Source organism: Narcine bancroftii, chromosome 14, assembly GCF_036971445.1.
Source record: "Narcine bancroftii isolate sNarBan1 chromosome 14, sNarBan1.hap1, whole genome shotgun sequence".
NCBI lineage: Eukaryota > Metazoa > Chordata > Chondrichthyes > Torpediniformes > Narcinidae > Narcine > Narcine bancroftii.
The window spans coordinates 11,124,257-11,138,622 of NC_091482.1; the positions used below are offsets into that span (position 1 = coordinate 11,124,257).

General features: G+C 45.2%; 1 protein-coding gene across 4 annotated transcripts in view; it reads left to right on the forward strand.

The window, feature by feature from the left end:
- Positions 1-14,366, forward strand: part of hnf1ba (HNF1 homeobox Ba) — an 84,408-nt gene that overhangs the window by 60,051 nt on the left and 9,991 nt on the right. For all 4 annotated transcript variants that reach the window (XM_069912055.1, XM_069912054.1, XM_069912057.1 and 1 more), the window contains one exon: positions 2,125-2,243. In XM_069912055.1, the coding sequence (XP_069768156.1) occupies positions 2,125-2,243 (119 nt within the window). The remainder of the gene's footprint in view (positions 1-2,124; positions 2,244-14,366) is intronic.

A 14,366-nucleotide genomic window follows, 5' to 3' on the forward strand; every position in this document is an offset into this window, starting at 1 on the left:
CAGCAATGAAAACAACAGCGCATGCTGACGAAACCACGTGATTCGAAGCATCGTTGTAATTGGGTAATAATGACAGCTCTGACTGGAGTGCATTAAAAGGTTCAAAAAGTACATTACCAGAGAGTTTTAGTCTTGAAGGTATATTGATACATGTCAGCTGGGCTTACGAAAAACGTTTTTGTTGTTAAAACTAACACTGGGGATATTTTTGCAAGAATAAATTTCTGGCCGAAACACTGCATAAAAATTTTATAGACTGCCATTTTGGTGTCATCCAGTCAGCTCTGCACCCCCATACCCACACCCCCAAGACTAGTTGTACTCCTTGAGCTTAATGTGTTTTGCACTAGTGTTGGTATGTAATGTTATGGCCCACTCTAAAAGAGGGCATTTCCATTGACCGTTGATTTTGGTAATGCTGTAATCTGCGTCCAGTTGCCTGAAGTGCCTTCACAGCAGTGGGACTCATCAGTTTTCAACTTGCACCTGGAATGGGATGGGAAACAGGCAACGTCCACCAGTCCCCAACCCTATATAAAATATTAGTGGGATTTATAAGATATATTATCAGCTCTTTGACCCTGTGTCTCTCCCAGCAGTAAGGGAACATTTTGGGATATTGAGGTCGGAGAAGGAATGATATGAAATGAATCCAGTGGACGAGCCTGTTATTAACTTGCTGCCCTGACTGTGGGGTTGCTCAGTGACACTCAGTCACCTCCTTGGCACCATTAGTTGATTGCAATATATAAAGGAGTTGGGAGAAACTCAGCAGGCCATGTAGCATCCATAGATGTTGCATGACATCTACAATCACAGCGTCTGCAGAGTTTCCTACTTAACAACATTATTTGGTGGTTGGTTTACTCTGTGGGGAGGGCCACGTGATGGTTGCCGCCTGTGAATGTGGACATGCAGCTCAAATATAGAACACACAACACAGTGCGGGTCCCTTATACCATATAACAATTAGAGCATGGAAACAGGCCATTACGGCCCTTCGAGTCCGTGCCAAAGCTCTTACACTCCCCTAGTCTCACTGACCTGCACTCCGCCCATAACCCTCCATACCCTTAGACTAAAAGAAATTTTAAGTAATACACCTTTACTGTTTTTATACATGCTGACCTATTAACCTACTCAACAAAGGAAACCTTCCCTACATAACCCTCTATTTTTCTCACATCCATGGACCTGTCTATGACTCTCTTAAATGTCCGTATTGCACCAGCATCCACCACCATCCCAGGCAATGCATTCCAGACACCCTGATATCTGCCCTAAATTTTCTTCCCCTCACCTTAAATAGATGTCCTCTGGTGTTTGCTACTCCTGACCTGGGAAAAAATGGCGCTGGCTCTCTACGCCTCTCACAATCTTGTGGACCTCTACTAAGTCACCACGGATCCTTCTTCACTCCAAAGAGAAAAGCCCCAGCTCAGTTAACCTTGCCTCATTCTCCAATCCAGGCAACGTCCTGGTGTATCTCCTCTGCGCCCTCTCCAGAACTTTCACATTTTTCCTGCAAATCTGTAAATTCTTAGTCTAAAAGCTGCTTTACAGGAGGTGCAAGTGATAGTTAATGAGGCCAAATGGATCCGTGACTCCAACCAGCAACCCTAATTTCCTCTTCAAACAAGGCCATTGGCTTGTTCTCCCTCTGAAGCTATTGAAAGAATAGGTGATTTGTTTTGAGCCAATGTTATGATGTTCAGGTGCACCAAATGTGCAACAGGAAATCCTATATCTGTTGAAGAGTATAACACCGGCTGCATTGCCAACTTCCTTTGCAAAGAACATTTATTAATTTAGCTCTTTAGATATGGAGAGCAATTGCATAAGTTTGCTGACTCACTGGTGTCATTTCTATACTTGCCTTTGTCTGCAACCCTGATAACACTGGCCTGTGTCAAATTTTCCCAATCAATACTATCTCTTGGATGGATGTATAAAATTTAATTTGAAACATTTCATTGAATGACATGGGAATATTGTATGTCATAGAAGAATATCTGGGCCTTCCCTGAGTTCTCTATTGGATGGTGAAGGTCCCAGAGGTTTGAACATTAAGGCTCATAAGGGAATTGTCTGCCCAACAGATGCTTTGTTTTGCCTTTCTTTCAGTGTACACACATAAGCCAGATCCTCCCCAGTATTCCCACACCGCACGGTTCCCGTCAGCTATGGTTGTCGCGGATTCAGGAAGCATCAGCGCGCTAGCAAGCATGTCCTCCAGCAAGCAGGTAAGTGAATGCAGCAACTACAGTAGGTCCTCAGAGTGGCTACATACAGCTGGCCTTCAGCAGCCAGAGCCTGGGGCGAGTCGGTGTCTGGCGGATATACTATCAACTGTGAATGACGTGAGTGAAGATCTGATTTGTCAACAGATCAATACATCTATTGGCATTGGGTCAATTTTCCAATCAGTTTTATTTCTTTACACTGGAGGACGCAATTTACATTCTTTCCTCTCATTTCTATTGATCAGAAGATACAAAAAATACAAACCTCAATTCAAGGGCAGTTTCTTTCCTGCTGTTGTCAGGCTCTTGACCCCTCCTGATTGCCCCTGCTCTGTGTCCTATTGCAATCCTATACCCAACACTTCAGATTTATTGAGGTTTCCACTGTATCTATTAATCCATAATCCCCGTATGTTTTGAAGGGTGGGAGGAAACCGGAGGACCTGGAGGAAAGCCTCGGGGGGGAACATATAAACTCCTTGCAGACAGCGCCAGATTCGAACCCAGATCACTGGTGCTGAAATAGCGAATCCTTTCCTCCAGCTTCACCCCTCTCTTCTCACACTTGTATGCACAACTCCAGTGTGTTGTTCCATCGTGAACAGTCGAGTCCTAAGCTTTGGAATTGTCACCCTGAACCTCTCTGCCTCTCCACCCCTTTCTCCTCAGGGAAGGTTCTCCAAAAATCCACCTTTCTACAAATCCTTACGACATTAGCATTGGCTATTTCAGCCCGCCGAGTTATCTCACAGAGCAATCTCATTTCCCCTCAAGCTTTATTAATGTAACCCATTGTACCCACCAACTCCCCACTAGATTCTACCACTCACCGCCACATAATGGGGGAAACTACACAAGGCAATTGCCTTCCATCCAACATGCCTTTCGGGATGGAAACTGTAATCCCCAAAGGAAAATCCATTTGGTGACCAGGAGAACATTCAAATTCCCCAATGACATTGTTGGATCTGTTGGACACAAGCTCCACCAACGAGGTCACCGTGTCACTCCCGTTATGTGGCTTCATGTTAGAGTTTACTGTGGTGATGCTCCTGGGAAATTCTACTGTGTTGGAGGGAAAGTTGGTGTTGTCGTTGAAAATGAGCAAGCGTTCAATCAAGTTCACTTCTGGCATCAATGAGTGAGCCTCAGCACTGGCTGTCAAAAGCAGGGACCATCCAGAAATAAAATAATGGACCTCCTGGTTCTTGCAGCATCCCTGAAATTGTTCTACATTTGTTTATTTCATTAAAGTTTGTATCATATCCAAACATTGACACGTCATCCAAGTTGTAGACTGCCCAGTTACAAGGCCCCATCTGTTGATATAAAGGATCCTGTGACATGACGTTGAATAAAAGCATAGACATCTTTACCCGATCCTTCTCCCCAACAACTCAAAAATATACTATTGAATAATTACTAGGCTGCTTTTTGTGGCTTTTGCAGTGTGCAAATAGGCTGTTTTATTTAGTCTATAGTTTACTACATTTCCAAAGTATTTCATTGGTGGAGAGTGCTTTTGGACGTTCTGAGGTTACAAAGGGTATAATAGAAATGCAAAGTGTTTCAGTGCCAGTGATCTTATTTTGGATCAGGAAAACTTTCTAGATTGTTCACAAGCAAGTACGGAGCCAGGGAGAGGAAGGTGAAGGAGGAACGGAAGGGGAGGGGGCTGAATCGGGCATACGGCAAGTGAGGGAGGGAGGAATGGAAGGTGATGCCAATAGAGTTGAGCATAGAACATTGGGTGAACCGCCTTATGCCCAGAGTAGGGGATAGGTTCAAGGTGAAGGGGTGGGGGCAAGATTTAACAAGAACCTGAGGACCAATGTTTTTACACAGTGGGTGGTGTGTGTATGGAATGGGCTGCTGAGGAGGTAATTGAGGCAGGTACTATTGGATGGATTAATGGATAGTCAAGTCAAGTTTATTGTCATCTGATTGTACAAGTATAACCCAATTAAACAATTCTCTCTGGTCCTCGATGGAAAACATGCAGACACACAACCACACATAGCACACGTACATTCAAGAAATACATATAGAGGAGAAATATTCCTCTCTCTCTCTCTTTATACATATATATATAAATAAATATTGTTTTGTGAATGTGAGAGTCTCGGCTGGTTAGGGTGAACAGCTCCTTTGGTCATTCAACATTCTTACTGCCTGTGGGAAGAAGCTATTCCTCAGCCTGGTGGTGCTATCTCCGATACTCCTGCATCTCTTCCCTGACGTGAGCAGGTGAAAGATACTGTGTGCGGGGTGGTAGGAGTCCTCAATGATTTTGCGCGCCTGCTTCAGGCAACAATCCTGATAGATTACGCTAATTAGGGGTGGGGGTGGGGGGGAGATGCCAGTGATCCTCTCTGCCACTCTTATGTGTGGATTGACCTCTAATCCATTTCTCTGCAGCAACCGTACCACACTGTGGAGAAATGATAGGATGGGTTTAGAGGGATATGATCCAAACACAGGCAGGCAGATCTGGTGCGGGTGGAACATTTTGGACAGCGAGGGCAAGTTGGGCTGAGGGCCTGCGGGTCTATATTACAGCACAGGAACAGGCCCTTTGTCCCGTGATGGTTGCAATGAACATGACGCCAGATGGAGCTAAATTTTAGACAAGGAAGGAAGGAAAGAAGAACTTGAGTGGAGCATCATGGAGTGGCTGGGCCAACCGGCCCAATTTGTGCTGCGTCTCCCACAGACAAAATTGGAGAAATTATAAATTTCCGCAGGAGCGAAGAGGCAAGAGTGGGGTGAACAATCGAGGCACAAAGCTACAGGTCGAGCATCACGTTAGTTAACAGGAAAAGCAAATTAATACAAGATTGCAAAAGCCATCATAAATTACAGCACTGACAGCTACCGACCGCACTCAGAGCGATACTTGCAACAAACAAGGTAGCTCTGTGTTTTATGACACTTGGGTGCGGCTTAATTCAAGGTGGACTGGGATGTGAAACTTGCTAGTTGCTCTGAGAGAAATCTCTTTCCACATGATTTAACTTTATTGCATCCTTTCTGCTGTCTGAGTCACCGGTACATATATTAATACACTGCTTCTTATAAGCAGAATGTTGTATTGGATGGATATTTGTTTTTATGGTGCCTTCAGCTAGATGTGGAGAAAATTTAATGCAGTTTAAAGTGGATTTTGTCTCCTATCAGATTGTTGTGGAAGGAGTTAAAAGCAATCCTATAACTTGGGCATCTCAGTGAAAGCAATAGGATTGGATTGTGTATCATTTCTTTCTTCCCCATTAATCTTGAGTCATAAAGATTAACAATAATTTGCATTTATCTGGCAATTTCCAATATGTCCCAAGATAGTTCACAGGGACTTCTTTCAGGCAAACTTTAACAGCAGCATGCGGGAGGTAATTGGAGAGACGAGATCGGAAAGGAGAATTTTAACGTTCACATTTAAGGAGGGGAGAGAGAGGGGGGGGGGTTAGAGAGTGAGAGAAGGGAACAGAAAGAGAGTGGGATAGGGAGGGGTATGGAGGGGGTGGGAAGAAAGAGAATTCCAAACCTAGGGGCAGAGGAATGAAGGCACAGGCTCCTCTGGTTGAGATGAGCTGATGGCCACAGGAGCAGTGCAGGGATTTTGGAGGACAACACGATTGTAGATAGAAAACTCAGAAAGAGAGTTTATCAAAATACCTGTATATATAAAATAACTCGAGGTGTTATTGACTAACCACTCAAAGTCATTAACCTGATGCAAGCTGTTAATAGAAGTTTTATTACCTCACTTGGAAATTACTCCCATCTCACTCTATTACTCCTGCAATTGGTGGCAGGCACAGCAAGCTATCTGTATTGGTGGTTACTCTTCCCATCATCCTCTGTAGTTCAGAAGATACTCAGTCAGTTGCCTTTCTGAACCCTCATTTATGGAAGCAATAATCTTAGCTACGATTAGGAGGGAGATTACATTGGGAATAATATTGAGCTGGTTTGCTATGGACCCTTGGCACATAATTGGTCTCCTTATGAATAGTCTTGTGTTTATGAATTGTAGAGAAAATACCTGTGGCGTTTAGGACTGGAGATTTAGAGGCATGCAGAATGTCCAGGTACAGCCTCCAGAAGGCCGTCACCAGCGCAGAGACAATTCCAGACAAGTTGGAGTCTCAGACAGACTCCCGCCAGCTATGGCAGGGTTTGAACACCATTAGATTAAACAAGACAGTAACATCATTTGTGTTGAATCCCTTGCAGTTGAGCTCAATAATTTCTGTGCTCACTTCTAAGTAAGAACTCTCACGAGTTCCCACAGCTCCCAGTGATGCTGTGCTTCCAGTCTCTGAGGTGAAGGTGAACTGAATTTTCAGGAGGGTCGATCTTTAGCGGTGTCCAGCTGAGACAGTGTACCTGACTAAGTTCAGCCCAAATGGTCAACATGGTCTGGTCCAACCCAGATGGTGAACCTGATGGGTCAGGCCCAGATGGTGAACCTGGTCTGAAATGACCCAGACAGTGAACTGGGCTAGGCCCAGACAGTGAATGTGACAGGTAGGGCCCAGATGATGAACCTGGCTGGGGCCAGATGGTGATTTGGTTGTAAACCTTGACAACATTCCCTATTCAATTTTCCTTTAAGTCGACAATTAAGATCAGTTTCAATCTCTGGCCACGAGGTAGCTTTGCCGAATGAAACATCCCAGTCCAAACTGTCTCCAAGTTATTTGCAATATATATAAAAAAAACATTTAATCAAATAGCCTTGGACAAAGCCAGGGACAACTTACTGAAGTAACGTATCCTGACAGTCCTGCAACAATCAGCTGTGGATTGTTAGTTTATGTGGCACCAGTTCATACTGCTAAGGTGGAATTGCTATCAAGGGGTGAATGCTTCATATAAAATCATAGAAATGTAACCTACAGCGGCCATTCAGTCACCTATGTTTTGCACTGACCCTAACCCATCGACAGGTCACAGCTCCTCAAATGCATGTCCAAGGAGTGTTTAAATGCTCTGCGTCTGTGTAAAAAAAAACTCTCAACAAGCCAGATACCTGCCTCCTTCTTGGTGAACAAAAAAAAATACACTTTCCTCATTTCTCCTCTAATCCTGTGAGCTAAGACTTTAAATTTATGCAACCAGGTCTCCAATCTCTATATGAAAGGAACTAAATCCGCACTGTTTACTCTAGCCAGACCCTTCCTAATTTTATATTCCTCAAATAAGTCTCCCTTTGACTTCCCTTGTTCCAAAGGAAAAAAAAACCCTAGTCAAACATCATAACCGCAATGCCCAAGTTCAGTCAACATCCCCCTATATCTACTCTGCACCTCTCTACTGGTCCTATATTGTACGAGCAAAAACCAAATAAAAAGGGAGAGAGATGGGGAAGGAGGACAGGCTGACAGGTTATAGGGTAGATGAGAAAAAAGTTGAGATGATGGGGAGGGGATAGCTCTCTGAATGGAGGGGTGGGGAGATAGGGAAAGAGGGAGATGGGGGAGGGGCCTTCCCTCTCCATTCAGAGATCTACCCCTTCCCACATCACCTCAGCTTTATGTCTCTTCCACCCTCCCACCCATATCCATCTATTAGCCGGTGCTCCTCCTCTGCCCCTTCCTCTCTCCTCTCCTCTCCCCCACCCCCCACCTTTTTACTCAGGCATTGGCGCTCAGTCCGAAACGGTGGTTACCCTTCACTTCCTACAGATGCTGTGTGACCTGCTGAGTTGCTTCTCCCCTTTCAGTACCACACTACAATCACAACATCTGCAGGCTTTCCTGGTTAACCTATTGTAGGCCACTATCAGTAACCACCAAGACTTGGCTAAGGGAATGATAGGCTTTAATGTACACAAGAACCTTGCTGGCCCGGATCCAGGTCTAGGAATGGAGGGAAGGGAGAGGTGGCTCGACCTTTATAGCCCAAGACCACGGGAGAGGAGTCATAGGGTATTAGTGGGTGGGCCAGCCACAATAACTATATACAATGGAGGAAACATATCACCACACCTATATTGTATGCCTTGGCTATGTAACAGAAGCCTCTTTTGGCAGATGCGTCCTTTTGAAAGTACGCATCAAAACTGTACATCATCCTGCAGGTGTGGTCTCGACAGCGCACATGCAATGGTAAAATCTCTTGCATCAAAAGCCAGTCATTCCATTGGCCTTCTTTACTGGCTGCTGAATTTGCATATTCAATCAACTTGTGAGCAAGGACACCTCATTCCTAAGCATGCCAACATTTCCCCAGTCTAACCAAAAATACCAGTGGAGAAGCTTGCATTTACGCACTCTATTCTGCATCTTTATGTCTCTGTCCACTCCCTCAACCTAGAACACTTTTGAATCTTTTTCACAACTCAGTCACACCAAGTGTTGCGTTGGGGACAAACTTAGAAATATTCCCTTGTTGCCATGTCTGTCCCATTCCCTTGCTGACCTGACTGTATGTCATACACTGCCAGACTTGGGAACAACACCTCATCTTCCATCTGGGCACCCTCCAACCGGATGGCATCAACATTAACTTCTCCAGATTCCATTAAACAACACCCCCCCATCTTCTTCCCCTGTCGCCTTTCTCCCACCCCCCCTACCCTCCCTCTCTCTCTCTCTCTCTTTCTCTCTCTCTCTCTCTCTCTTCCCTTTTCCTTCTGTCTCCTTTCACCTCTCCTCTTATTATATCCACCTTTTGTGAGTCTGGACTCCTCTCTTCAGTCTTTATCAGACGCCTTCCTGTCCTTGCATAAACCTTGGCAAAGGCCTCAAACCCAAAATGTCAGTAATATATCATTACCTACTACGGACGCTGCGAGACCAGCTGAGTTCCTCCAGCATTTCTGTGTGTTTCTAGGATAAATATTACGTTCAGTTATTGGTTTTCCATCCCGTAATTTCTTACAGAAAACTCATACAGGTTTTCTTCTTCAATAAAAGCCTATTCAAATATGTGGAGCTGCACTGGATACAACAGCTGTGACTCTTTAAAGCTTAGGCCCAGATGTGGTCCATGTGGCCGCCTCAGCTGAATCCCATCACGAAGAGCCCCTAGTTTCCAGCACCGTCAGCATTTCCTTGCTGCAAGGCACTGAGTTTTCAATGTGCCAATCCGCAAGGACATAACCTGAAGTCCCCTGACAAAGAATGGGCAAAGACAAAGATCATCTACAATTTGCCCAAAAGTGCTATATTTTTTTTAAATTTAATTAAAAAAAAATTAAACATACAGCACGGTAACGGGCCCTTCCGTCCCACGAGCCCATGTTGCCCAAATACCCAAATTAACCGACCACCCTGTACGTTTTCAAGGGTGGAGGAAACCAGATCACTCAGAGAAAACCTGTGCAGATAGAGGGGGATCATTCAGGCTCCTTACAGACAGCGCTGAATTCGATTCCGGGTCGCTGGCAATGTAACGCTGGCATTGCGCTAACCGCGATGTTAACCATGCCTCCCAAGCGAGTTTGTCTGGTGTGTTAACACTGTTACAAGCAAGTCAAAACATTTCTAGATGCCTACATTACACAGATTCAGATTTCAGATTTATTATCAGAATGCATACCTGAAATCACATACAACCCTGAGATTCCTTTTTCCTGTGGACGAGACAGAATTGATAATGCGAGAAATACACATGTAAAGAAATAAGGAAATGTAAACAAACTGTGCAATACAGAGAGGGGAAAAAAACTCAATAAAGGGCAAAAGAGTCCTTAAATGATCCCTGATTGAGTTTGTTGTTGAGGAGTCTGATGGTGGAGGGATAGCAGCTGTTCCTGAACCTGGTGGTGCGAGTCTTGTGCCATCTGTACCTCTTGCCTGATGGTAGCAACGAGAACAGAGCGCGTCCTGGGTGGTGTGGATCCTTGATGATTGCTGCTGCTCTCTAACAGCAGTGTTATCTACAGGGAACATGTAGATGTTGATGGTGGGGAGGGTTTTGCCTTTAATGTCTTGGGCTGTATCCACTACCTTTTGGAGGACTTTACGCTCCGGGATATTGGTAATGTGGTAAATTGTTAATTGATCTGTGTAATATCCCCATACCAGACCATGATGTAGCTGGTCAGCACACTATCCTCCACGCAGCTGCAGAAATTTGCCAGGGTTCCCAGTGTCATACCAAATCTCTGCAAATGCTTGAGGAAGTCGAGGGGTTTATGTGCTCTCTTCACGATGCTATAAGTATGTTGGGTCCAGGAAAGATCCTTCACCTCTGATTCTCCTAATAATCACTGGATCGTAATCCCCTGGTTTTCCCTTCTTGAAGTCAACAACCAGCTCCTTGGCTTTGCTGAGGTTGTAGTTGATGCACCATTCAGCCAAGTTTTTAATCTCCCTCCTGAATGCTGACTCACTGCCCATTTTTACACAACCCACCACCATGCATCGTCAGCGAACTTGTAAATGGTGTCGTCGTCGTACTTCAAGCATTATAAGACTTCCATCTAGCTAATCCTTCACCATTGAAAATAGCTGGGAAGATGAAATACTGTGACTTACCGCAGGTAAATGAATTGGATCTAATTGCATGTTTTTGTCTGAAGTACACTGATACTGTCTTTTCTGTTAAGAATATCAATTTATCACCTAATCACTACACAGACACTTGAATCTAATTAAATAACTAATTTATTTTTATTGCCGTAAGATGACTAAGGGTTAATGAACATCAAATAGAAATTTTAATGTGAGTTGGGATTCTGATACACAAATCTCAATCAGTTGTGCTGTCAAGCAGAGCAATACTCCTCAGCAAGTGACATTTGCTTTCAAAATCACTATCAACCAGCCGGCTAACAGTTCAGCTTAAACTGACTTGATTAATATTGCTTTCACACTCCGATAGCCTTGGATGAACCAGCTTGTTTGAGCCAGCCTTCCCAGTGCAGGAAATGTCCCTTATCAAAATATTGCCTGATGCTACCTGTTGGCTGAAAATACCTCCTGATAATTACCAGCCGTTCTATCAGGAATTATAGTCACCCTCCTTTGAAGGATAGCTAACTGGAACTAATGCAGTGCTTTGTGCATGAGATGACGCATAAGTCAACGTAATTTCTTAATCTTGTTGCTCTTTGGAGCGTAGAAGGATGAGAGACTTGATAGAGGTCTACAAGATTGTGGGAGGCATAGGTAGAGTGGGCAACCTGTTTCCCACGGCGGGATTGGCAAACACCAGAGGACATGTAGACAAAGTTCGGGGAGATAAGTTTAGGGGAGACATCAGGGTTGTTTTTTTTAACAGAGAGGTGCCTGGAATACCTTGCCAGGGGTGGTAATGGAGGCTGAAACTCTTCGATAGACACAAGGATGAGGAAAAAGTAGAGGGCTATGAGAAAGGTGGGGTTAGTATTTTTTGGGGGGGATATATCAAGGGCCGAAGGGCCTGCACTGTGCTGTGGTGTTTCAGAAGGATCCAACCTTGCTTTTCCATCTACTACTATATTGAAGCTTTGGATATGAGTACAAGGCCCATGGAAAGGGATGGGAATTTGAAAGAATTGAGTAAACAGGAAAGAAAAGCATTTCTTCTCACTCGGAGAATAATGGGAAAGTAGAATAAATGATCAGGGAAGATTATTGAAATTGTGAAATTGGTTCATGACAGTGGGAAAATGACAAGGATTGCAACAGACTCTAGCTGTTCCCACTGGTATGTTTGTGACATGGACCTTTTAAAGAATAAAATGTCTCCATTATAGGATTTATATTCTGTGGCTGTGTTTCTGAGAGGTTTTCCAATAAGTTGCATCTTAATCCATTACAATTCAGACGCAAAATAGGAAAGTGATTCACGAGAATCTTGATGTGCTCTCTTCACGATGCTATAAGTGTGTTGGGTCCACACCTCTGATTCTCCTAATAATCACTGGATCGTAATCCCCTGGTTTTCCCTTCCTGAAGTCAACAACCAGCTCCTTGGCTTTGCTGAGGTTGTAGTTGATGCACCATTCAGCCAAGTTTTTAATGCACTAAATAGTGCATTAAATCCCATCTTCTTTCCCCTCAACTCCTGAATGGAGCTGATATGGCAGTGATTGGAGGTGCAACAAGCTCAGGCAGGCTTGTCTGAGTTCCCATCTCGAAGAAGCCTCTTCATAGGAGAGAGTTCAGTGGGTAGAGGCACGTTGCACCAAAGCACTGGGGCATGGTGCTTTGGGGTCAGGCACTGCCCCCTGACCGGATGCAAAGTGCAGCTGCGGACTTGAAAGGCTTGCACCAGGAGGCTTTGTCAGGAAGATTTAGACATCATGTATCTTTTGGCCTTCTTTTTTTTTTTTTTTTCTTTGGCTTGGCTTCGCGGACGAAGATTTATGGAGGGGGTAAAAAGTCCACGTCAGCTGCAGGCTCGTTTGTGGCTGACCAGTCCGATGCGGGACAGGCAGACACGATTGCAGCGGTTGCAAGGGAAAATTGGTTGGTTGGGGTTGGGTGTTGGGTTTTTCCTCCTTTGCCTTTTGTCAGTGAGGTGGGCTCTGCGGTCTTCTTCAAAGGAGGCTGCTGCCCGCCAAACTGTGAGGCGCCAAGATGCACGGTTTGAGGCGTTATCAGCCCACTGGCGGTGGTCAATGTGGCAGGCACCAAGAGATTTCTTTAGGCAGTCCTTGTACCTTTTCTTTGGTGCACCTCTGTCACGGTGGCCAGTGGAGAGCTCGCCATATAATACGATCTTGGGAAGGCGATGGTCCTCCATTCTGGAGACGTGACCCATCCAGCGCAGCTGGATCTTCAGCAGCGTGGACTCGATGCTGTCGACCTCTGCCATCTCGAGTACCTCGACGTTAGGGGTGTGAGCGCTCCAATGGATGTTGAGGATGGAGCGGAGACAACGCTGGTGGAAGCGTTCTAGGAGCCGTAGGTGGTGCCGGTAGAGGACCCATGATTCGGAGCCGAACAGGAGTGTGGGTATGACAACGGCTCTGTATACGCTTATCTTTGTGAGGTTTTTCAGTTGGTTGTTTTTCCAGACTCTTTTGTGTAGTCTTCCAAAGGCGCTATTTGCCTTGGCGAGTCTGTTGTCTATCTCATTGTCGATCCTTGCATCTGATGAAATGGTGCAGCCGAGATAGGTAAACTGGTTGACCGTTTTGAGTTTTGTGTGCCCGATGGAGATGTGGGGGGGCTGGTAGTCATGGTGGGGAGCTGGCTGATGGAGGACCTCAGTTTTCTTCAGGCTGACTTCCAGGCCAAACATTTTGGCAGTTTCCGCAAAGCAGGACGTCAAGCGCTGAAGAGCTGGCTCTGAATGGGCAACTAAAGCGGCATCATCTGCAAAGAGTAGTTCACGGACAAGTTTCTCTTGTGTCTTGGTGTGAGCTTGCAGGCGCCTCAGATTGAAGAGACTGCCATCCGTGCGGTACCGGATGTAAACAGCGTCTTCATTGTTGGGGTCTTTCATGGCTTGGTTCAGCATCATGCTGAAGAAGATTGAAAAGAGGGTTGGTGCGAGAACACAGCCTTGCTTCACGCCATTGTTAATGGAGAAGGGTTCAGAGAGCTCATTGCTGTATCTGACCCGACCTTGTTGGTTTTCGTGCAGTTGGATAATCATGTTGAGGAACTTTGGGGGACATCCGATGCGCTCTAGTATTTGCCAAAGCCCTTTCCTGCTCACGGTGTCGAAGGCTTTGGTGAGGTCAACAACGGTGATGTAGAGTCCTTTGTTTTGTTCTCTGCACTTTTCTTGAAGCTGTCTGAGGGCAAAGACCATGTCAGTGGTTCCTCTGTTTGCGCGAAAGCCGCACTGTGATTCTGGGAGAATATTCTCGGCGACACTAGGTATTATTCTATTTAGTAGAATCCTAGCGAAGATTTTGCCTGCAATGGAGAGCAACGTGATTCCCCTGTAGTTTGAGCAGTCTGATTTCTCGCCTTTGTTTTTGTACAGGGTGATGATGGTGGCATCACAAAGATCCTGAGGCAGTTTACCTTGGTCCCAACAAAGCTTGAAAAACTCATGCAGTTTGGCATGCAGAGTTTTGCCGCCAGCCTTCCAGACTTCTGGGGGGATTCCATCCATACCTGCTGCTTTGCCACTTTTCAGTTGTTCGATTGCCTTATATGTCTCATCCAGGGTGGGAACCTCATCCAGCTCTAGCCTTAGGGGCTGTTGAGGAAGCTGGAGCAGGGCGGAATC